This window comes from Xiphophorus hellerii, chromosome 24 (assembly GCF_003331165.1).
Source record: "Xiphophorus hellerii strain 12219 chromosome 24, Xiphophorus_hellerii-4.1, whole genome shotgun sequence".
In the NCBI taxonomy this organism is placed as follows: domain Eukaryota; kingdom Metazoa; phylum Chordata; class Actinopteri; order Cyprinodontiformes; family Poeciliidae; genus Xiphophorus; species Xiphophorus hellerii.
In genome coordinates, this window is record NC_045695.1 from 2278234 (window position 1) to 2300290 (window position 22057).

General features: G+C 40.5%; 1 protein-coding gene across 1 annotated transcript; it reads right to left on the reverse strand.

The window, feature by feature from the left end:
* Positions 1-29: 29 nt before the first annotated feature.
* On the reverse strand, positions 30-10846 carry LOC116716240 (axoneme-associated protein mst101(2)-like). Its single transcript, XM_032557157.1, has 10 exons — positions 10689-10846; positions 9381-9526; positions 8756-8837; positions 8382-8517; positions 8099-8301; positions 7883-8019; positions 7669-7810; positions 7314-7595; positions 2256-7107; positions 30-1216 (listed from the first exon to the last, which is right to left on the reverse strand). Exons 1-10 carry the CDS (start codon positions 10812-10814, stop codon positions 1206-1208), a joined length of 6117 nt encoding a protein of 2038 aa, XP_032413048.1. The 5' UTR covers positions 10815-10846; the 3' UTR covers positions 30-1205.
* Positions 10847-22057: the final 11211 nt, after the last annotated feature.

Sequence of the window (22057 nt, forward strand, 5' to 3'; positions counted from 1 at the left end):
ACAGAACCTAAAAAATGAATGAAACCCTGTAAGGCAATTTGAAACATTTTAATTCCCTCCCCCCAAGAACAAAATATAACCCTGGCTCCAGCATTTATATAATAAGCCACTGAAACTCTTCATTTATTTACAAAAGATATACATTTTTATACCTATAAAAGAAAGCAAATAAATAAAACCTGTCGCTGCTCATGAAAAGACACATGCGGCCTCACAGTAACACTTTGATGAAGCGATCCTGAAGGAGAAATATCACTGACGGAAAGTCGTCATCATGGTCAATCGAAACATGATAAAAAGAAAAGCTGGCAAGAAAACGCACCCAAATGTGAATTATGATCGTCGTTTAAAACAAAAATCATCATGATAAATTAGGTCACTGGCACATTTTCTGGTTCATACTTGCACACAGCTTTGCTATGAGCTATCAAAAATGGAGCCATTTCTCAAGTCAACACAGTGGTAAATAAAAAGTGAGCAGCTTTAGCGTGTCAGAAAGCATTCAGGTGACAAAGCAATGTGTATCCTTAAATCTTCTCTGAACAGGAAAAACGGGAACTTACCTCGATGACTAGATCAAGGTTAGAGCACACTGCTCTCTACTGGTTGGTTACCGCAAGGACAAGCAGTGTGGAGCTGAACGAGCCCCATAGGGATCCTTTTCTCAATAGGAAATACAATTAGTATTTAAACAAGAGTTATACATTAAAAAAAACTCTTACTGAAGACGCACACAGCTACCTTACAACTCTGTAGTTTAGACTCAGTCTAAATTAGGACCCTAAGATGATAAAATTGAATTTTCAATTCCAAATCTCTTTAATACGAGAACAAATCAGCTCATTCTTATGAGAACAGTGCAAAAAGAGACCAATGTCACTCTATGGCTTACTAATGGAAACATTTGTAGCCTTGTTTTTATGCGTTATTTTTGTGTGGTTTAGTCTCCATATGGGGCGACGCAACACGGCGGTTCCAGAGGAGGCACTTCAGTACTACCGTTCATCAACCTCCCAAGGGTTCAGTTCAGAAGTTTCTTTAGGGCTTCATGTTCGCTCCACTGAAGCGTCCAATGTTTGTTCCTGTTAAGTTCTGGGACTGTGTCTTGGGAGCGCGGACTTGCTGAGGTACGATCACAGTCCTCTGGTTCCTTGCAGTTTGGTGCTAGCTTGGCTAGCATCCTATAGCTTTGTGGTCCTTCTGGCTCAGCCGTTACCTGAAACCACAGAGGAACAGAAATAGCATCGATTTTATAAATTAATAGAAGTTTGGTTTTCAAAGATTTATTCCCTCCCAATACACTCCTTGGTGATGTCAGTACACCCAGGGCCACCATCTTTGTTTCATAGCTTCTATTTATTTGAACTTTGAATTCAGGTCAACACCTCGACAGGATATTAGGCCATTTTTAATTACAAGAATAAAGTCATTTTACAAGAATACAGTTGTACAATAATTACATTAGGAAAATATAGTAGCAATTTTATGAGAACTCCAATGTGAAAAATAAAAAATATGGAGAATGTTGAACATCTCACTAAGTGATGTTTGGTATAGCTTTTACAGGTAATGCAGACTTAAATCCGTCAAAACATTAACATAAAATAATTACTAATAACTAGACTTTGAAATGATTGAGCAAAACAGGAACTGAGGTGGCCACAATAACTAAAAGCTTTTCTGTCATTAAAACGGCTTTTTTTCCATGTTAAGATGTTATTTCTGGTAAAAAAAAATGTCTTTATCCTGCTAATCTGACAAACACATATTAGCAGGACAATTTAATTACATATTCTTGTAATTAAAAGAAAATTCTCGTGGCCTTGCCCTAATACTAAAGAGATATATTTTGTCATTTGTAATTGTTTTTTTTTTTTTTTTTTAGAAAGGAAAGTGAGAAAAATACAACAGAGCCATTGTATCCTATCCCAAAATGGGATTTGGGATATATATATATTAAAAAAAATAAATCTGAGATTTTATTTTTACGCCGTGTTGCATATTTGCAAATCAGACAATCCAGAAGGAATATATTATTTTACCTGAACCCCCCAAGAGTGGAGATAAGAAAGACTGCAGACATTAGCTTTCTGTGGTAGAGCTAAGACGGCTTCTAATGTGAGTACAAATGCATATCAAGGTACATTTGGTGTTTGAACTATTAAAATATCCAGAAATGAAAGAGTTTTCAGAAGGTATCTTGAATATTCAGGTCCCTAAATACAGGGGGGGGGGGCACAGACGGCTTAACTCACCCTCATCGTCAGAGTCGAACCCAAACAGATTTGAGCACTTCTGCTGCTGGCTGTGACTCTGCAGCTCCTCAGCGCAGCTGAAAGTGGAGAAGCACTTGGCGCACCGGTGCCTCTGCAGAGCCGCTTTCAGGCAGGGCGACTCGAGGACGATGTTAGACTGGAAGAGCGGCGACTCCTTCCTCCGCTTCGGCATGGCGGTGTACTTTTCATCCAGGTACGCAGTGGGCGGCAGGCGCAGGTATGGCTTCTTGCCGTATGCCGCGAGGGTTTTCTTACACGGCATGGAAACGACTCCCTCGTTCCATTCTTTGTCTTCGAGCGTTAGAGAGCTGCTAGCAGAATTAATGCCAGAAGGAGAAGGTTGTGTTGGAGGATTTCCTTTGGCAGCTGCTGGCTGATTGCCCTCTTTACATTTTTTCTTGGAAAGCTTTCGTGTCTTGTCTTTATTAATCTCTTTACGCCTCTTGGTTGCTCTACTGGTTTCAGACTTGTGTGTAATTTTTGATTTCTTTCGTTTTTCCTTCTGATTAATGCTCTGCTCGTTTGCATCAGGGACTCTGGATGGACAAGCAGTTAAAATGTCAGTAGGAATTGATGGAGGGGATGCATTTAGAGCTGCATTTTCAGGTGCTTCCTTCCTCTTTTCTTTCTCAACAAGAGTGCTCTTTATTAACTTTTTCAACCCCTTTAATATCCCCTCTGCTCCTTTAGCTTTCACCTGTTTATCCTGCTCTTTGGCCTCCACTGGGGATGTGGGGAGGTTTTTTAAGGTTTGGTTTTTGCCTTTCTGATTGAGCTTTTTCTTCAATATTTCACCTTTCTTCTGTGGCTTGCCAGAGCTCAAAGCAGCAGTGTTGGTGCTTTCTTCTTTCCTAACCCCTGATATCTTCTCAGCACCTTCTGCTGGGACAGAGCTACTGGACTCCTCCAGAAGTGAATCTTGGTTATTCGCCTTCTCATCAGCAGAAATTTCAACCACTGCTTCGACTTTAACCGGTTCGGACTCCGCAGACGCTCTCGAAGCAGAGTTTAGTTCTTGACGTATCTTGCCAGCCTTTTTAGTCGCTTCAACTCTTCCAGACTTGGTTTTCTTCAACTTGCTAGAATCTGAAGACACACAGTGATTCTTGACTTTTCGAAGTTTCTTTCTGCCATCCGCTGACTTCTGTCTGGTGAGGCCAGACTGTTTTAAACTGGTGGACTGAAATTTACTGCTAGAGATTTGCTTAGTTTTAATCTGCTTGATCTCTGAATCATTCGATGTCATTTCTGTCGGCACGTCCTCTTGATCGAGTTCACTGTTCTCTTTCGCGTCTTGAGCGAGTATTTTCTGACCGGCGGCAGTTTTGCTCAACCTTGGAGGACATCTTCTTCTCTTAAGACCTCGAGTGGCTATTCTGGCATTCTTTAACTTTAACCTATTCCTATTCTTCACTTTAGCTTTGTGTTTTAGCAAAGATGATGAGACGACTTTATGACTTTTGGGAGATTGGCTTGTCACTTGGCCTTTAATTAATGTTTGTCTCAACCTAAGATTTATGGACTTGGGTTGAGGAGAGGTGTCTTTTTCAGAATCAATGCTTTTGTTTCTAACTCTAAGCTTGTGTTGTTGAGCTGCTGTGCTGACAGTAAGAGGAACTTTAATGCGTCTTCTTAAAGAGTCCTTTGTTTGTTCTTTTAACTTAAGGGACGTGAACCTGACGGGGTCGTCTGAACTTTGAGTTTTCTTTCCATCAGGTGTTGTAGACAATCTTTCGCCTCGTTGTGCATTTGCATTTGAGTCTGGCTCAGCTGTCTTGGAAGCATAGTGTTCTCTTTCGTGAAGATTCAGTGCCCAGAGACAAATGAAAAGCTGGGAGCATCCGGGGCGACAGCACATCGCCTGCAGCGGACTGTGCTTTCTGGTGTGCCGTCGCATTTCCATTCCGCTCTTGAACCTGGCCTTGCAGCCCCGGTGAAGGCAGGGGTGCCTCGGGACAAGTCGGTGTCTCTCAATGTGGTGCTGGAAGTGTTCGAAGCTCCACATCACCCTCATGCAGATACTGCATTTGCTCCTGGCAACGCGAAACGCCAGCTCTAAAGGCTTGATGTCACCGTAGTGTTTGTCCAGAGCATGGTACAGCAGGCCAACTCGGTTCTTTGAGAGGTTTGTAAACCAGGAGCATCTTTTTGCAGGACAGAAAACCTTCTCCTGAACGTCAACATCAACAATTGGATTAGAGTATGTTTCTTGAAGTTGTAAAGATTCTCTTCTTTTCTTTCCATCGTCTGAAGACTTCAGCTCCTTATTGGTTTGGCCCGGTACTGGACTTTCAGATTTAATTAGCTTATTTTCTTCCAACCTTGAATCAAACACTCGGTGACGCCTTTTTTTATCAAAACTCAGTGGCTGTACAGGTTCCTGCTTGAAATCAGAGTCTTTCTTCAATTTCTTAGACTCTTTTTTGCCAATATGCCCGTTTACCCTGTGGACGGTAGTTTCTCCAATGACATGCTTGGATGTTTGTTTGTCATGTGAAGATGTTACACCCGTTTGCTTTTGATTAGATCTTAAAGTTCTGGGTTCAGATGCAGAGTTCTTGAGTTTCTCTTTGTGTCCAGAAGGCACGTTTGCCGCCTTCGCTTTGGCTGAGGTTTTTGGTGTAGCAACGCTGGTTTCTTCAGTTTTCAACCTCTTCATTTTCTCTATATGATCAGAGAGGTGCACCATGGCCAACAGGTCGTCTTTGAAGACCGTTCTGCAGAAAGTGCACTCGTCTTTTCGGAAGTGGAACATTGCATGCTCTACAACCCTAGCCCCCATGAAGAACTTGTTGCAGTAGGTACAGAAATGCTCCAGCTTGGATTCCTCTGTTTCTGGAGCCGTTTCCATAAGCTCACTGTTCTCAGATGTTTCTGAACGAGTATCCTGAGCTTTTGAATTTTCTTTTTTAACCTGCACATCAACTGCAGCCACCTCCTGTTCCCGCACAGCGTTGTTAGAGGTAGTTTCTGTTTTCTGAGAATGCTTAGGCTTGCCTTTACCTGCCACGCCTTTAGAGTAGCCTTGATCTTGATCTGTAAGCTGCTCAGGTGAAAGTTCAGTGACCAGCTCTGTTGGTAACATCCATATAGACTTGTCGGAACTACAAGAAGCAGCTAAACTGATATTTTTAACAAGGCTTTTGTCATTTCTATGAGGCGCCTTTCCTTTTGGAGTTTTCCTCAACATCTCTGCAGCAGCCAGGCTGGAAGCGTCACTGCCTGCCTTGGAGTTCTTGCTGCCGTCTTCCTGAGAGGACAGGGACTTGATTTCCTGTTCTACGCTGTTGAGTCCAACATCTTCAGATCGAGAAAAAAGATCATTATCTGAGTCACTATTGTTAATCAAAGCCAACTGGACTTCATCTGTAGATTTCTTCTTATTCTTCATCATCTTTGAGATTTGTGAAACTTGGTCTACATCTTCTTTTATTGGAGGTTTGGAGACTTTGGCTAAAACCGAGGCTTGTGAGGCAATGGTGACTTTCATTTCAACAGCTGACACCTCAAATGCTTCTCCACCTGAGGCGATTGACTCAGCTTGTGGGAAGTCTTGAACGTTTGCAGTTTCTGCCACTTGTGCCACTGCAGTCGGCGACGCAGTGGTTCCTTCCATCACAGCAGGAGAACTTTCAAATGGATCGTTTTGAAAGTCCTTTTCCGTTTCAGCTTGAGAGATTCCAGAGAAATCAAGGGCTTCTTTTGTGCTTTGAGCTTTAGGAAGCTTTTCTGAAACATGCAACCCCCTCTCTTTGACCTTTTCTGGTGTGGTACCTTTAGGCCCGGAGACAGGCCTCTCACATGATTCTGAATCCTTTGAAGGGCTTCCTTGCGCCGACGAACGTGTGATTGTCGACACGGAGCTATGAACGTTCGAGCCGCTACCTTTTCCTTTTTGCCGTCGTGCGTAGCAGTGCAGCAGCTGTACAAACATGGTGGCATCCCGCGATCTTAGAATCACCTCTTTGCCGTGCCCCGTCTTCGTTGGAGGTGAAGTATCAGGATATTTCACTGTTTGTTTATAAAGAAGCATTTGAGAGAACCTTTTGGGTCGGTTGCAAGAATCGTCACTAAACGTATCCATCAGTTCGTTGTCTGGAAGAGACAACTCTAGGATGATTTGGGGAGGGTTTGCCGGTTTCACCGGATCCAAAGAGAACCCGTTCTGGTACTTGTTCTCCTTCGGCTTCAGACGACTGTGTACTTGGGGTTTGAGTTTGGAGTTGTTTTTCATGGGACTGGTTTGGGATCTTTTCATTACACAGGATCTCAGAAGCTTTTGTGGTTTCAGTCCGTTCCTTTTCATCTTTAGTGGAACGTTCTCCAGCGTTCCTGAATCATCCAGGAGCCACTTGGGCTTCTTGATCTTTCGTTTCGGCAGGTTTCTCTCAGAAAACCTTGTAGTGCGTCGATGTTCGTCATACCTCAGTGTCAAACTGCCATGTATTCTGTCAAGCTGCCAAAATGAGCGCCTCAAAGGTCCAGAAGAAGATTCTCTCAAAGCTTGTGACCCCTGGTTGCCTCTTCTTCTTAGAGAATGACTATTTATGCGCATTTTCTCAGAGTCCATCTTAAATCTTTTGGTTGCAGTGTTTGAATCTGTTTTACAAAATCTATCTTCCTTATGATGTCGTTTTTTAACAGCAGGTCCTCTTTGACAAACTGAGCGGAGGGCAGAACCCCTGGTGCAATACTTGGAGATCCATTTGTCTTCCATGATTTCTTCCAGCGCGGCACTAACCACCTTCTCACTCATCAGCTTCAAACAGTTGGTCCGCAAAGCAATGAGGTTCCAGAACTCCGGGTCAAAATACAAGTCCTTCTTCAAAACCTGCAAAACAAAAACACATTACATTTGTAAGTTATTTCACACAGTCTGCAGAAAGCCATTCAACTCCTCAAACTCTTAATTCACTGTTTTCTAAAATTAGCATTAGAGCTTCAGAGTTTAACCTTTCTTTTTACAGATTCTGCAAGAAGAGATGCAGTGCAGCAGAGAAGAACTGACTCTAGAGGACCATCATTAAACCACTATACCTGTAGGGTCTCAAAGCGAACATTATTCCCTATCGAGCTGTCATCCACGTGGTACTCCTGGTCGGGGTGCATATAGAGCAGGTACACCGTCTTGTAGGACTCGACGGTGCGCTCCAGGAAGAAGACAAGCAGAGCACATGCCCGGCACACATCTAGGTCGCTGGGCAGCAGCCCGGCGATGGTTTTATAAATGAGCCCCTTTGTGAGGACGTCGCATGGAAGACAGGATCTCAGAGCGTTGGCACAGAGCTCCACACAGAACTGCACTCCGTCTTCACCGACCTGGACAGGCAGACACGGAAAGAGTCAAGTTTATGACAGAAGTTCTTATCACCTCTAATAAAACTTTCCTTACCTCCTGCAGCACAGCTCTGATGAAGGGAAAGATTGATTTGACGTTTGTGGCGGACAGCATCAGTTGACGACAAGCTTCCAACAGAGTCTGTTTGGACGTCTTTAACCGTCTATGGAGGCTGGTCCACACCAGGACGAGCTCGCTACAAACAGAAAAAGAGTCTCAGAACAGCTCCATGGTGACCAACTCCACATATTAACCTCCGTTTACCTACCATAGATAGTACATGTCTCCTCTCTGGAGCTGTTGAGACAGGAAGGCAGAGCTGAGAGCTAAAAGCATCTCATCCGTCTCCTCACACTCCAGGTTGCAGATGATGTGTAGAGCATCTTTGCCGTTAATGTCAGCCACCTAAAAATGATGGCGGAAGCTGAGCAACTAGACAAAGACCGGCCGGCTTAAAGGCAGGTTGGGATTAGGCTCCACCCACCTCTTGGTGCAGGCGGTCGTGCTGTGTTGTTCTGAGAAGCCATGAGAGGTAGACCTGGAGGAAGAACAGCGGCTGTCCTGCAGCAGGACACTGAGTGCAGCATTTAGCCAGAGCTGCAGCGTCGCTGCGGCGACCGCAGGATGAAAGGTAGCGAACGCGGAGGTCGAGGAACACCGGCGGCTCAGAGCTAATGTAACGATCCACTGAGGGGATAGACAGGAAATAAATTTTTAGTCACATTTTAACAACAAAACTGTATAAAGTGGAAGATTCTGATATTTACCTTCAATCTGAGGTAAACTGGATTCACTGAGGATGGCCTGTAAGGCGGTGCTGGCCCACGGTCCGCCCTGCTGGAGGAAACGCTCCACTTGAAGTAGAAAAACATTTTCATACTTCACTAAGACTGAATGACACTCCTGGAAGAGAAAGACGACAACATGCTGAAGCTCTCTTCTTCAAAGTAACCTAGGAAACATTACTAAAGAGATTGGAGAAAAAATATGGTGAAGTAAATTTCCACCAAAAACTCTGAAATTCCTAGATCAAATTTACATATTTATGACAAAAAATTTTTTTTAATTGTCTGATGTTAAACAGTCATAAATTTGCAAGAAAAAAACAAAACATTTTCCACAATGACCCGTATAAACTTACCTGGAATGTATCAGTGAAATGTTTTAACGGCTCCTCGTTGAAATCCGTCTGGTCAAAAAACAGCAGCAACTCAAACACACTCCTATGGAAAGAAATCAGAGCAAATATTTATTAATTACTGTACAACTTCTGCAGCCTGAGGAAAGGGGGAGTGGTACACACACACACAAATACCACAGTATGATAATGTGAAAATAGTTTGAGCGCTTTGCAAATGTATTAAAAACAGAAAACCACAAACCGCTTCTTTAAATGTATTAAATTATATTTCTCATATAATTTGACAATTAAGTTGTAAGTGACACATAGAATCAACAAACATTATTCTTAATTTAAAAAGGAAACTGATTCTTCTCCCCGTGAAGTTGTACTCATGATAGACCTGAGGCTTGTTTTGGTTTATTTCTAGCTAAATCTTATATCTGACATTCTGGATACTTTGGCTTCTTTATTTATAAACACAAGAATAAAAAAAGCCTTTGTTCAATTACGTTTTTTCATTTGCTTCAGCAGTCTGAATGTTATTGTCCGGGATGCTGCTTGAAATCTAAAAGTCAAAGTTATTACTCGACAAAGTACCAGTTTTAAGATAAAACCAACATATGGGAGCGACTCATATACTCACAGCGCCAGACTGCTGATGGTGTGGCCTACATGATCACAGCTTGTTGGGAAGAAGGCCGAGGCTCGAGAAAACTGCCGCAGAGCCACTTGGAGGATCCTGAGGCGAGGCAGCGGGACGCGCCAGTGAGAGGCAGACTCCTCCACCACCTGCAGTGTCAGCAGAGACGAGTCAAAAACAAAATGGACAAGAACAGTTAGACGTTTGTGTCAGAAATTAAGCATAAATCTGTGTTGAAAATCAGCACAATATGTCGTTCTGTGTGCAATATTCGTATCGCAAAGGATTGTTTGGAATGCCATGATTATTGGATAAGCTGTTGAAAGTTTTACATTTGCACTTTTCATGCTAATGTAATATTTAGCCAGTTGATAAGCCTTTCACTGCTGCAGATGATCACTGGACATGAATGACCTTACTCAAAATGCCAAAGGTCACAGACCAAGCAAGATTTTCTAATATCGTGCAACCCTAATACCAGACATCATTGCAAATAAAAAGGGAATAATGTTTCATTTACCATGTAGACTATAGAGCCAGTTCCCTTTTAAAAGCCTACCTTTATCTATCCACAAAATCTAATAACTTAAAATGAAAGCAACAGGTTTCTTCTACACAGTAGATACCATCAGATTGTTCTGAGGCATTTACTACCTAAGTGGCACAAAATAGTGGCATAACACTATTAAATTATTCAACACTGTAGAATAACTGCTTCTTTTATGTTACGTAAATAATGCAGTGACATTAAGCAAGTTTCAGGTTTGGAGAGCACCTAATAATGTATAAATACGTTTTAACGTGCTGCAAATGAACTTATTAATTTATGAAGCTAAACGTCGAGGCTAATCAACATGACTAAATGTGCGATTAAAATGCAATTAAGAATTCAATATAGTAATCTTGATAAAAACGTTTTTAATAGCTGTTAGTTGCTACACATAAAGCAGTTGGTTCATCACTGAAAATAACGGACAACAAACTTGATGGTACATTTTGAGTTAGCTAAACAGTTAGCTTCAACCAATTGCCTTGTTAGCTGAACAGAAAGCCATTAATGTCACGTTCTATCCGCCATACAGACTTTGATATTTTCATTGTATCATCTTGGTATAAATTTGGAATACTGGGAACATAGTTTAAAAAATGCTTAATCCGGGTTTTAAAGGTTTGTAAAGACCTAACGTCGTAGCAGCTACGTGCTAAAAAGCTCCGTTGCTAATGCAGTTCTGGGGGAGGGGATTCGGCTAACATTAAGGCTGTTATCTTCGACAACAAGCCTTGTACCGTGTTCAACAAAGGGCCTATTACCTTGCAGAAATCCGCGCAGAACAGCTCGCTGTCAACTCCAGATTCGTCACCTGAGTAGCGGCTCAGTAGGCTCTCTAACTGCTTTTCTAGCCCCTCTGAGTAGCTCACTCTGCTCCCCTCCGCCATACTGACTGTCTAGCCTTGCTCGTAGCGTTTACCACACAACGCACATAGCCACCATGCCCGGCGCTGATTGGACACCGTTATCACTTCAGGGAGCGTTCATTTGCTACACTTCTGTACACCGGCGGCGGGTAAGTTGAGGCGGAGCGATGAGGATCCAACCAGCCGATAACACCGGGCTCCCAGGTAACGTTTACATGCGCCACTAAACACATGGCTGACACAAAACATAGCGCCTTAATGGCTTTAAAACTGGCGTTCACGTACTCTTCTAGAAATCTAATTATGGAAAATTGTACCTTTTAAAAATCTATATTTATATAAATTAAAACATATGTAAAATCTAATAAGTTAGTACAGTACAACTTAATGTTTTCCAAATGTTTCACTCTATTATTATTGTCTTATTCATGGTGCTGTCTTCAACTCTGAGGAGCTGCTTCTAATTCACACGCAACAATTGAACATTGAAATGAGCCCAGGATAAATATCTGTGTTAATTTATCTAACTGGTACCCATTTAACTCGCGGCTATGACGCTGTAAACTAGCTAACTATTGCGCTACAGCCGCATTTTGAGCGGCGGGTTTTTTGCCATCTGGTGGCTACAATTGGTAATTACACAAATAATAAAATAAATGTTACACAAAAAATAAATAAATTGTAAAATAAATGTATTATTTTACCAGCTTTAAATAATGAATTTAAAACTGATAAATTATTATTATTTCTGTTTCCTGAATTTCCAGCATTTCCGGAAACAGGAAATGCTGGAAATTCAGGTACAAGTGTTATAATTATAAGGAAATGCAGATAATGCAAATTGTGCAGCTTTATTTGTAGTTGCCGTTCCTATTTGTGTCCGCTTTTCTTTATAAGTGTGAATTAAAAGAAGCTCCACAGAGCGTCAGTCCTTCTGTTCACTAATAATTACTCATGATTTTATTATTAATTTAATTCAGCATTAGACTAAGTTGAAGGATTGTGGTGTGTAATTCCAGCTTGTGACCATAGGAGGGCAATAGAGAGACAGAGAGTTTATGGCAAAAACGAAACAAAAAAACCCCAACAACTTTTAAGGCAGAGCAGGGCATCTGGTGGACATAGAGGGTAACTACAGCTGTAATTAAGGAGTCATAAATATTCAAAACATTTTTTATAATGGACATGGTAGAGGCCACTATACCAATTATATACTTAAATTATATACTTAAAAAAATTATATACTTAAAAATTTGTGTGGAGTGTCGGATGCACTAGATGTGTCAAACGCTCCAAACGTTCATAGCGCGACGCAATAGCCCTCGACGCGCCTCCACATAGACTTTGAATGCAAACCAGATGCGCCTGATGCTCAAAACGCATTTCGTGTGAACGCACCATTATATGTCCAGTGTCACATTAGGTCAGTGCTTCTCAATTCCAGTCCTCAAACAGATAGATTTCTGTCTCTCTCCGTGTGTCTCACTCACATGACAGTTGAGCTGTTTCTTTAGAACTACAATGACTGAAGGTTAGAACTACAACATGGCGGAACTGTCAGTTACTACTGAGGAGGAATGAACTGGCCTTTAGAACTACTTGTGTTTCGGGCATTATAGAACTGATTTAACCCAATCACTGTTACACATGGGATGGGCTCTTTGCACCTCAGCTTCCGCGTTCGAGGAAAAGCGGCTCAATTGTTTCCGATCTATTGAAAAAGGCTCTTTACACTGGGTATTTGCAGGACTTGTCCAAGGTAACAGTTAATGATGTACATCGATCCGAAGCCCTGACAAGTAGCTGGAGAAAGGTTTTAACATGTACGCCTCATTATACGTTCACAGATACAAAGGTGAGTTTTACTTTCTTTAAACTTTGTGGCTAACATTAGCTTTAGCTTATGCTAGTAGGCAATATTCTTGGACATTTGTCTTGTAAAAATGTGCTATTTAAGTATCTAAACATTTTTCATCCACTCTAACGGACAATGTTTTTACCTTGTTTTCAAGTATATTACGTGCGTTTATTGTCGTTAGTGTCAGAGACCAAGTAACGGGGATTTTACGGTTCAGGCTTTTTGCTTCTGAAGCCTGAGGAACAACAAGCCCATAGCTTAACAGTAGAGCAGCTCTGGTATCAGAGTTCTAGTTCAGCTGACTGTTCAGGTTCAAAGTTGTTGCTTTTAGAAAAATATGGCCGTGTACCTTAAGGTCTCCGTGTTATTTCGCTTTATTAGTTTTGCATGTTTCTTGTGAAGCAGGATGGTGTTTACAGCAGTGTGTACAGGCGGATCAGTAGCTCAGCTGTCTGGCTCTGGTCTGCTCTCTCGTTCCCATAAACTCTCTTTCAGGCTAAATACAGAAGTGAGTCCATGGAAATAACACAGGAGGCTCATTTACCTTCTTCTTTAGGCTGAAGAAGCTGATCCAGAGTGAAGTGAAGGCTGTAAACTTTGCTGTGCGGCTTTAGCTTTAACTGGTAGCGACGGATATTTACAAGCCACCGTCTTCTTAATTCAGGTTCGCTTTGAAATCCATGAAAACTTAAAAGCCCATTATATTAGGAAGACAATAATGTTCATAGTATTGTTTTATTTGCGTCTGAAATAAGACTTTGTCTTTTCTAGCTGCCATGGTAACTCAAAGCGGAAAAAAGAGAGCCGCATTTGCGCATGCGGTTGTGACGTCAGCGCGGCAGGTGCAAAGAGCCCATTAGTTTGGCCCTTTGAAATTAAGCTTACTGAAAATTTCAAAATAAAAGCTTTGACAAGTTTTACATCATATAATTGCTCTTTTTGGTTTTATGTGACTGGTTTATCCAAAGCACTGTTACACACTGGATTAGTGTGGCCATTTAATATGAAGCTTACTGAAATTTTCAAAATAAAAGCCTCAATATCCCCCTCAGGTTAAGATTAGCCTGCATTATCGTTTTCTCTCAGGTTAGGGAACTGCCTTGCACAGCAAGGCAGCGCATTAGCATTAGCCTTTTACCTTAAATAAGCTATTAGCTATTTTATTACTTATTAGCCATGTTTAGTATACTGAATGGAGTAAGTTAATTACAGAGAACATCATAGTGATGCCCCACATGCTACTGACAGCATTCACATTGAATACACATTGAATTAGTATGGCCATTTAATATGAAGCTTACTGAAGATTTCAAAATAAAAGCCTTAACAGGGGTGGGCAATCCTGGTCCTCGAGGGCCGGTGTCCTGCAACTCTTAGATGTCTCCCTGGTCCAACACACCTGAATCCAACAGCTGAATCACCTCCTAAGTGCAGTCAAGTTCTCCAGAGTCCTGCTAACGACCTCATTATTTGACTCAGGTGTGTTGAAGTAGAGATGCATCTAAAAGTTGCAGGACACCGGCCCTCGAGGACCAGGAGTGCCCACCCCTGCAAGGTTAGTGCACTACCATCAGCGGTGAAATAATATTAGCCTGCATTATCTTTGTTATTATCTTTGCTGCATTAGTCTTTTAGCTTAAATAAGCTATTAGCTAATTTTCTTACTTATTAGCCATGTTTAGTATACTGAATGCAGTAAGTAAAGTACAGACAACATGCTAGTGATGCCCCACATGCTACTAACAGCATTCATTGGGGCCTGCCATGCAAAGCAATGGCAGGAACCTATTACTATTGTCGGAGAGAAGCGTCTCTTTAAGTATTTGGGGCCTGCCATGCAAAGCAATGGCAGGAACCTATTACTCTACACCCAACAAAGTGTCTCTTTATTATTATAGTTCTTCCATAACCGTTAATGCGGCTCATACCGCTGGGTGCACACCTACAAATGAGGTATCAAAACGTGCAGAAAATTCACGCCATTGGAGCTATTATTTTTGGTGGGATTTGGGCTTAACGTGGCGACATAATTCGCAAAAAACTGCGAAAAAAAACCCATTATAAGTCAATGGGAAAAATCCTGGAAATACCCTATTTTTGAGGATTTTCTGTGTCGTCACAAATTCACCTAGAAATGCCATTCAAATTTCATTTTGTAGATACGTCTGTGATCTCTTCGAAAGTGAAGACGGCTCGTCGATACCAGTTACGGTTTGTCCACAATTTGCCTCTAAGCGACCCAAAGTTTCTCATTTTTCCTAAAGTTAGAGGGCTTCTCTCGCTGATTAGAGTGAGAGATCAAGACAACTTTTTCAACCCAAATCATTTTTGAAATCGCCATCACGGCCACAAATATCGCACGATTTGTATCAAAATCGGTCCTGACATTGATACGCCTGTCTGCTCCGGTAAAATGTTTTCGAAATTTATCTAGACCGTACGGTTTTCTGTCACGGTGCTTCAGAGCAAAGTGATGCGACAAGATTTTCTGAGGCTCTCAGGCTCTTTCACTAACACTTCACACCTTGGTGTGAAACTTATTTAACATAGCAACGGAACTCAAGAGGCTATTGGCTGCTGATTTGGACTACAAATACGCATCACTGTAGTTCTATCTATCCTCAGTTGAAACAGATCAGGACTGAGAACTGGCCTTTAGAACTAATTGCTGCTATGGGCTGTATATAACTGATTTAACTCAGTAACTGTTACACATGGGATTAGTTTTGAACTTTAAAATGAAGCTTAACAAAAATTTCACAATAAAAGCCTTGAATATTTTTACATCAGAAAATTGCTCTTTTGAGCTGTATATAACTGATTTAACCCAGCAATTGTTACACATGGGATTAGTGTGGCAATTTAAAATTAAGCTTGATGAAAATTTCAAAATAAAAGCCTTGAATATTTTTACATCATGTAATTGCTCTTTTTGGCTTTATTTGACTTTTTCATCCAAAGCACTGTTACACATGGTATTAGTTTGGCCCTTTGAAATGAAGCATACTGAAAATTTCAAAATAAAAGCCTTGAATATTTTTACATCAACTACTTGCGTTTTCAGCATTATATAACTGATTTAACCCAATGACTATTACACATGGGATTAAAATAGACTGTTTTGCATGAGCAGCAGATAGATCCTCTATTGCACATGTGTCAAACTCAAGGCCCGCGGGCCACATGTGGCCCGCTACGTCATTTTATGTGGCCCTCTCCCCCCTACCACCGTTTTACAGCCCCATTGATTGACTTAAAATAGGTTTTGAGCACGAATTGACTACAAACTACATATCCCATAATGCCTTCCGATTCTTACCAACCAACATTACGGCTTCTCGCCACTAGAGTGCAGCAGAGTCACCTCAAGCTGATTATTAATTTTCCCAGCGAATAAAACTGAAACATCGACAAGCTAACAAGCTAAAGAGCGAAGTTCCGTGATGTTTCAATCGAGGACTTTTACTTTTACCGTCTACTGCCCCCTGATTTGATGCCACAGCTTCGACTCCATGCAGCTCGTGTTTTGTCCACGTTTGGAGGCACCTATCTGTGCGAACAGATGTTTTCAATAATGACTTTAAACAAGACCAAGCACAGATCGCGCATTACTGACGAAAACCTACACGCCGTTTTGCGGATTGCCACAGAATAGAACTAAAACCAGACATCGACGAACTGACCAGGGGGAAACGGTGCCTGACATCCGGCCAGAAAACATTGGTGAGCACGAACAAACTACATTTAAATAGAATGAATGTAAAACCAAAACTCAGTATACTGGAATATGCATATAGTTTATTGATTTTGCTTGTGTTTTGTTTATTTACAGAACACAACACAATGAGGATGTGTGTGAGTTGGTGACAGGTTGAAGAGGGATCAGCGTTGTGTTCAATTACAGGCAACGTCACCTCATTGTTTTGTTCTTATGTGAAATGCATGTTCGTTGCGTAATAAATAACGAAAAAGTTTTGTGAATGAAGTTGAGAGTTAATATCAAAACTTGTTTTTTATTATTTGTCTGCTTATCTTCAAAGCAGACAAAGAATAATTTTCCCAGCGAATAAAACTGAAACATCGACAAGCTAACGAGCTAAAGAGCGAAGTTTAGCTGAGCAGTTTAAAAATACTGAGCATATTTTTAAACTGCTCAGTTTAAAAATACTGTAATTTTTAAACTGAGCAGTAATTTTACATCCATGCAAACTCAAATGTAATATTTAAAACTTGAATACATAAAATCAGTTATTTAACAATATGAGGTGTTGTTTAAAAATAAAAAAGATAGCAATTTCTTTTTATTGCAGAGACATTAGATTCTTAAATTTATGGTATTCTTTAAATGTTGTAATTTTGGTTCATTGTAAACTTTACCTGTAAAACGTTTGTAGAAATCTTTAACATAAGGTCAATATATATTTTTAAACTGTAATATGTTGTGTGTGTGTGCGTTATTGAAAATTTATATTTGTGACAATCATTAGGTAAATGCTAATGAACTGCCTTCCTGCAGTTTATGAGCATTGAACTGTTACTAAACAGTTCAATGCAAGGTTCATTAGCGTTAGCATTTTAGCTTCAATAAGCTATTAGCTATTTATTTTACTTTTTAGCAATGTTTAGTATACTGAATGGAGTAAATCAATTACAGAAAATATCCTAGTGATTTCCCACATACTGATGAAAGCAATGACGCTAACATTAGCGTTTCTGCTGATTTTAGCTGATATACTTACTTTATAATACTGAATGGTGCACGTCCGCCTTACTTAACGTTCTTGCGGTTCTCCGCGTGCCACTGATTACGTTGCGGCGTTCTTTGGCGTCGACGCCGATTTGTGGCGTGACGACGCCGGGCCCAGACCCACGGGCGCGCCTTGGCAGGCCCCGGCTAAATTTCTTCCGAAATTTTCTAGTTGGGGCCTGCCATGCAAAGCAATGGCAGGAACCTATTACTCTACACCCAACAAGCGTCTCTTTATTGGGGCCTGCCATGCAAAGCAATGGCAGGAACCTATTACTATTGTCGGAGAGAAGCGTCTCTTTAATATTCTTTATTCTTCCGTAACCGTTAATGCGGCTCATACCGCTTGGTGCACACCTACAAATGAGGTATCAAAACGTGCAGAAAATTCACGCCATTGGAGCTATTACTTGTGGTGGGATTTGGGCTTAACGTGGCGACATAATTCGCAAAACACTACGAAAAAAACCCCATTATAAGTCAATGGGAAAAATCCTAGAAATACCCTATTTTTGAGGATTTTCTGTGTCGTCACAAATTCACCTAGAAATGCCATTCAAATTTCATTTTGTAGATACGTCTGTGATCTCTTCGAAAGTGAAGACGGCTCGTCGATACCAGTTACGGTTTGTCCACAATTTGCCTCTAAGCGACCCAAAGTTTCTCATTTTTCTTCAAATTAGAGTGACAGCCCATCTCGGTTCAGATCTGGGCACAACATTTCTTTCTCTCATCGCTGTAAATGCTCTGAGTGAGGTACAGATATGAATCTCGGGACTATCGCAGAAGACACATTGAACTGTCATACGCTACAAACGCTTTTTGAATATGTATTACGGTTCCTGAACAGGAAGGATTTGTTTCCAATGCTTCTTTTCAGTAAAACGTGTTTGCTCAAACACACAATTGTGTGTTTGACAGCTCAGAGCTCAGAGCTCACACCCTGCTGAGACCATTATTTACCATAGCAACGGATCTCAAGAGGCTATTGGCTGCTGATTTGTACTACAAATACGCATCGCTGTAGTTCTATCTATCCTCAGTTGAAACAGATCAGGACTGAGAACTGGCCTTTAGAACTACCTGCTGCTATGGGCTGTATATAACTGATTTAACTCAGTAACTGTTACACATGGGATTAGTTTGGAACTTTAAAATTAAGCATACTGAAAATTTCAAAATAAAAGCCTTGAATATTTTACATGACGTAATTGCTCTTTTTGGCCGTATATGACTTTTTCATCCAAAGCAATGTTACACATGGGATTAGTTTGGAACTTTAAAATTAAGCATACTGAAAATTTCAAAATAAAAGCCTTGAATATTTTACATGACGTAATTGCTCTTTTTGGCCGTATATGACTTTTTCATCCACAGCACTGTTACACATGGGATTAGTTCGGAACTTTAAAATGGAGCATAATAATAATTTCAAAATAAAAGCCTTGAATATTTTTACATCAGGCAATTGCTGTTTTTGGCTTTATGTGACTTTTTCATCCAAAGCACTGTTACACATGGTATTAGTTCAGAACTTTAAAATGAAGCGTAATGAAAATTTCAAAATAAAAGCCTTGAATATTTTTAAATCATGTAATTGCTGTTTTTGGCTTTGTATGACTTTTTCATCCAAAGCACTGTTACACATGGGATTAGTTTGGCCCTCTGAAATGAAGCATACTGAAAATTTCAAAATAAAAGCCTTGAATATTTTTACATCATGTAATTGCTCTTTTTGGCTTTATTTGACTTTTTCATCCAAAGCACTGTTACACATGGTATTAGTTTGGCCCTTTGAAATGAAGCATACTGAAAATTTCAAAATAAAAGCCTTGAATATTTTTACATGACGTAATTGCTCTTTTTGGCTTTATATAACTGATTTAACCCAGCAATTGTTACACATGGGATTAGTGTGGCAATTTAAAATTAAGCTTGATGAAAATTTCAAAATAAAAGCCTTGAATATTATTACATCAGGTAATTGCTGTTTTTGGCTTTATTTGACTTTTTCATCCAAAGCACTGTTACACATGGTATTAGTTTGGCCCTTTGAAATGAAGCTTAACAAAAATTTCAAAATAAAAGCCTTGAATATTTTTACATCAACTACTTGCGTTTTCAGCATTATATAACTGATTTAACCCAATGACTATTACACATGGGATTAAAATAGACTGTTTTGCATGAGCAGCAGATAGATCCTCTATTGCACATGTGTCAAACTCAAGGCCCGCGGGCCACATGTTGCCCGCTACGTCATTTTATGTGGCCCTCTCCCCCCTACCACCGTTTTACAGCCCCATTGATTGACTTAAAATAGGTTTTGAGGACGAATTGACTACAAACTACATATCCCATAATGCCTTCCGATTCTTACCAACCAACATTACGGCTTCTCGCCACTAGAGTGCAGCAGAGTCACCTCAAGCTGATTATTAATTTTCCCAGCGAATAAAACTGAAACATCGACAAGCTAACAAGCTAAAGAGCGAAGTCCCGTGATGTTTCAATCGAGGACTTTTACCGTCTACTGCCCCCTGATTTGATGCCACAGCTTCGACTCCATGCAGCTCGTGTTTTGTCCACGTTTGGAAGCACCTATCTGTGCGAACAGATGTTTTCAATAATGACTTTAAACAAGACCAAGCACAGATCGCGCATTACTGACGAAAACCTACACGCCGTTTTGCGGATTGCCACAGAATAGAACTAAAACCAGACATCGACGAACTGACCAGGGGAAAACGGTGCCTGACATCCGGCCAGAAAACATTGGTAAGCACAAACAAACTACATTTAAATAGAATGAATGTAAAACCAAAACTCAGTATACTGGAATATGCATATAGTTTATTGATTTTGCTAACATTAGCGTTTCTGCTGATTTTAGCTGATATACTTACTTTATAATACTGAATGGTGCACGTCCGCCTCGCTTAACGTTCTTGCGGTTCTCCGCGTGCCACTGATTACGTTGCGGCGTTCTTTAGCGTCGACGCCGATTTGTGGCGTGACGACGCCGGGCCCATGCCCGACGGGCGCGCCTTGGCAGGCCCCGGCTAAATTTCTTCCGAAATTTTCTAGTTGGGGCCTGCCATGCAAAGCAATGGCAGGAACCTATTACTCTACACCCAACAAAGTGTCTCTTTATAATTCTTTATTTTTCTTCCGTAACCGTTAATGCGGCTCATACCGCTGGGTGCACACCTACAAATGAGGTATCAAAACGTGCAGAAAATTCACGCCATTGGAGCTATTATTTCTGGTGGGATTTGGGCTTAACGTGGCGACATAATTCGCAAAAAACTACGAAAAAAACCCCATTATAAGTCAATGGGAAAAATCCTGGAAATACCCTATTTTTGAGGATTTTCTGTGTCGTCACAAATTCACCTAGAAATGCCATTCAAATTTCATTTTGTAGATACGTCTGTGATCTCTTCGAAAGTGAAGACGGCTCGTCGATACCAGTTACGGTTTGTCCACAATTTGCCTCTAAGCGACCCAAAGTTTCTCATTTTTCCTAAAGTTAGAGGGCTTCTCTCGTTGATTAGAGTGAGAGATCAAGACAACTTTTTCAACCCAAATCATTTTTGAAATCGCCATCACGGCCACAAATATCGCACGATTGGTATCAAAATCGGTCCTGACATTGATACGCCTGTCTGCTCCGGTAAAATGTTTTCGAAATTTATCTAGACCGTACGGTTTTCTGTCACGGTGCTTCAGAGCAAAGTGATGCGACAAGATTTTCTGAGGCTCTCAGGCTCTTTCACTAACACTTCACACCTTGGTGTGAAACTTATTTAACATAGCAACGGAACTCAAGAGGCTATTGGCTGCTGATTTGGACTACAAATACGCATCGCTGTAGTTCTATCTATCCTCAGTTGAAACAGATCAGGACTTAACTGGCCTTTAGAACTAATTGCTGCTATGGGCTGTATATAACTGATTTAACTCAGTAACTGTTACACATGGGATTAGTTTTGAACTTTAAAATGAAGCTTAACAAAAATTTCACAATAAAAGCCTTGAATATTTTTACATCAGAAAATTGCTCTTTTGAGCTGTATATAACTGATTTAACCCAGCAATTGTTACACATGGGATTAGTGTGGCAATTTAAAATTAAGCTTGATGAAAATTTCAAAATAAAAGCCTTGAATATTTTTACATCAGGTAATTGCTGTTTTTGGCTTTATTTGACTTTTTCATCCAAAGCACTGTTACACATGGTATTAGTTTGGCCCTTTGAAATGAAGCTTAACAAAAATTTCAAAATAAAAGCCTTGAATATTTTTACATCATGTAATTGCTCTTTTTGGCTTTATTTGACTTTTTCATCCAAAGCACTCTTACACGTGGTATTAGTTCAGAACTTTAAAATGAAGCATACTGAAAATTTCAAAATAAAAGCCTTGAATATTTCTACATCATGTAATTGCTCTTTTTGCCTTTATTTGACTTTTTCATCCAAAGCACTGTTACACATGGTATTAGTTTGGCCCTTTGAAATGAAGCATACTGAAAATTTCAAAATAAAAGCCTTGAATATTTTTACATCAGCTACTTGTGTTTTGAGCATTATATAACTATTTTAACCCAAGGACTATTACGCATGGGATTAGTTTGGCCCTTTGAAATGAAGCATCC

Bases quoted from the DNA above. Each gene is read 5' to 3' on its own strand.
- LOC116716240 (XM_032557157.1), bottom strand. From the start codon at position 10,814: ATGGCGGAGGGGAGCAGAGTGAGCTACTCAGAGGGGCTAGAAAAGCAG. The intron at 8,838-9,380 runs GTGAGTATATGA...TTCTTTCCATAG, and splicing joins ACCATCAGCAGTCTGGCGCT to GAGTGTGTTTGAGTTGCTGC. The intron at 8,302-8,381 runs GTAAATATCAGA...CTATCCCCTCAG, and splicing joins CAGTTTACCTCAGATTGAAG to TGGATCGTTACATTAGCTCT.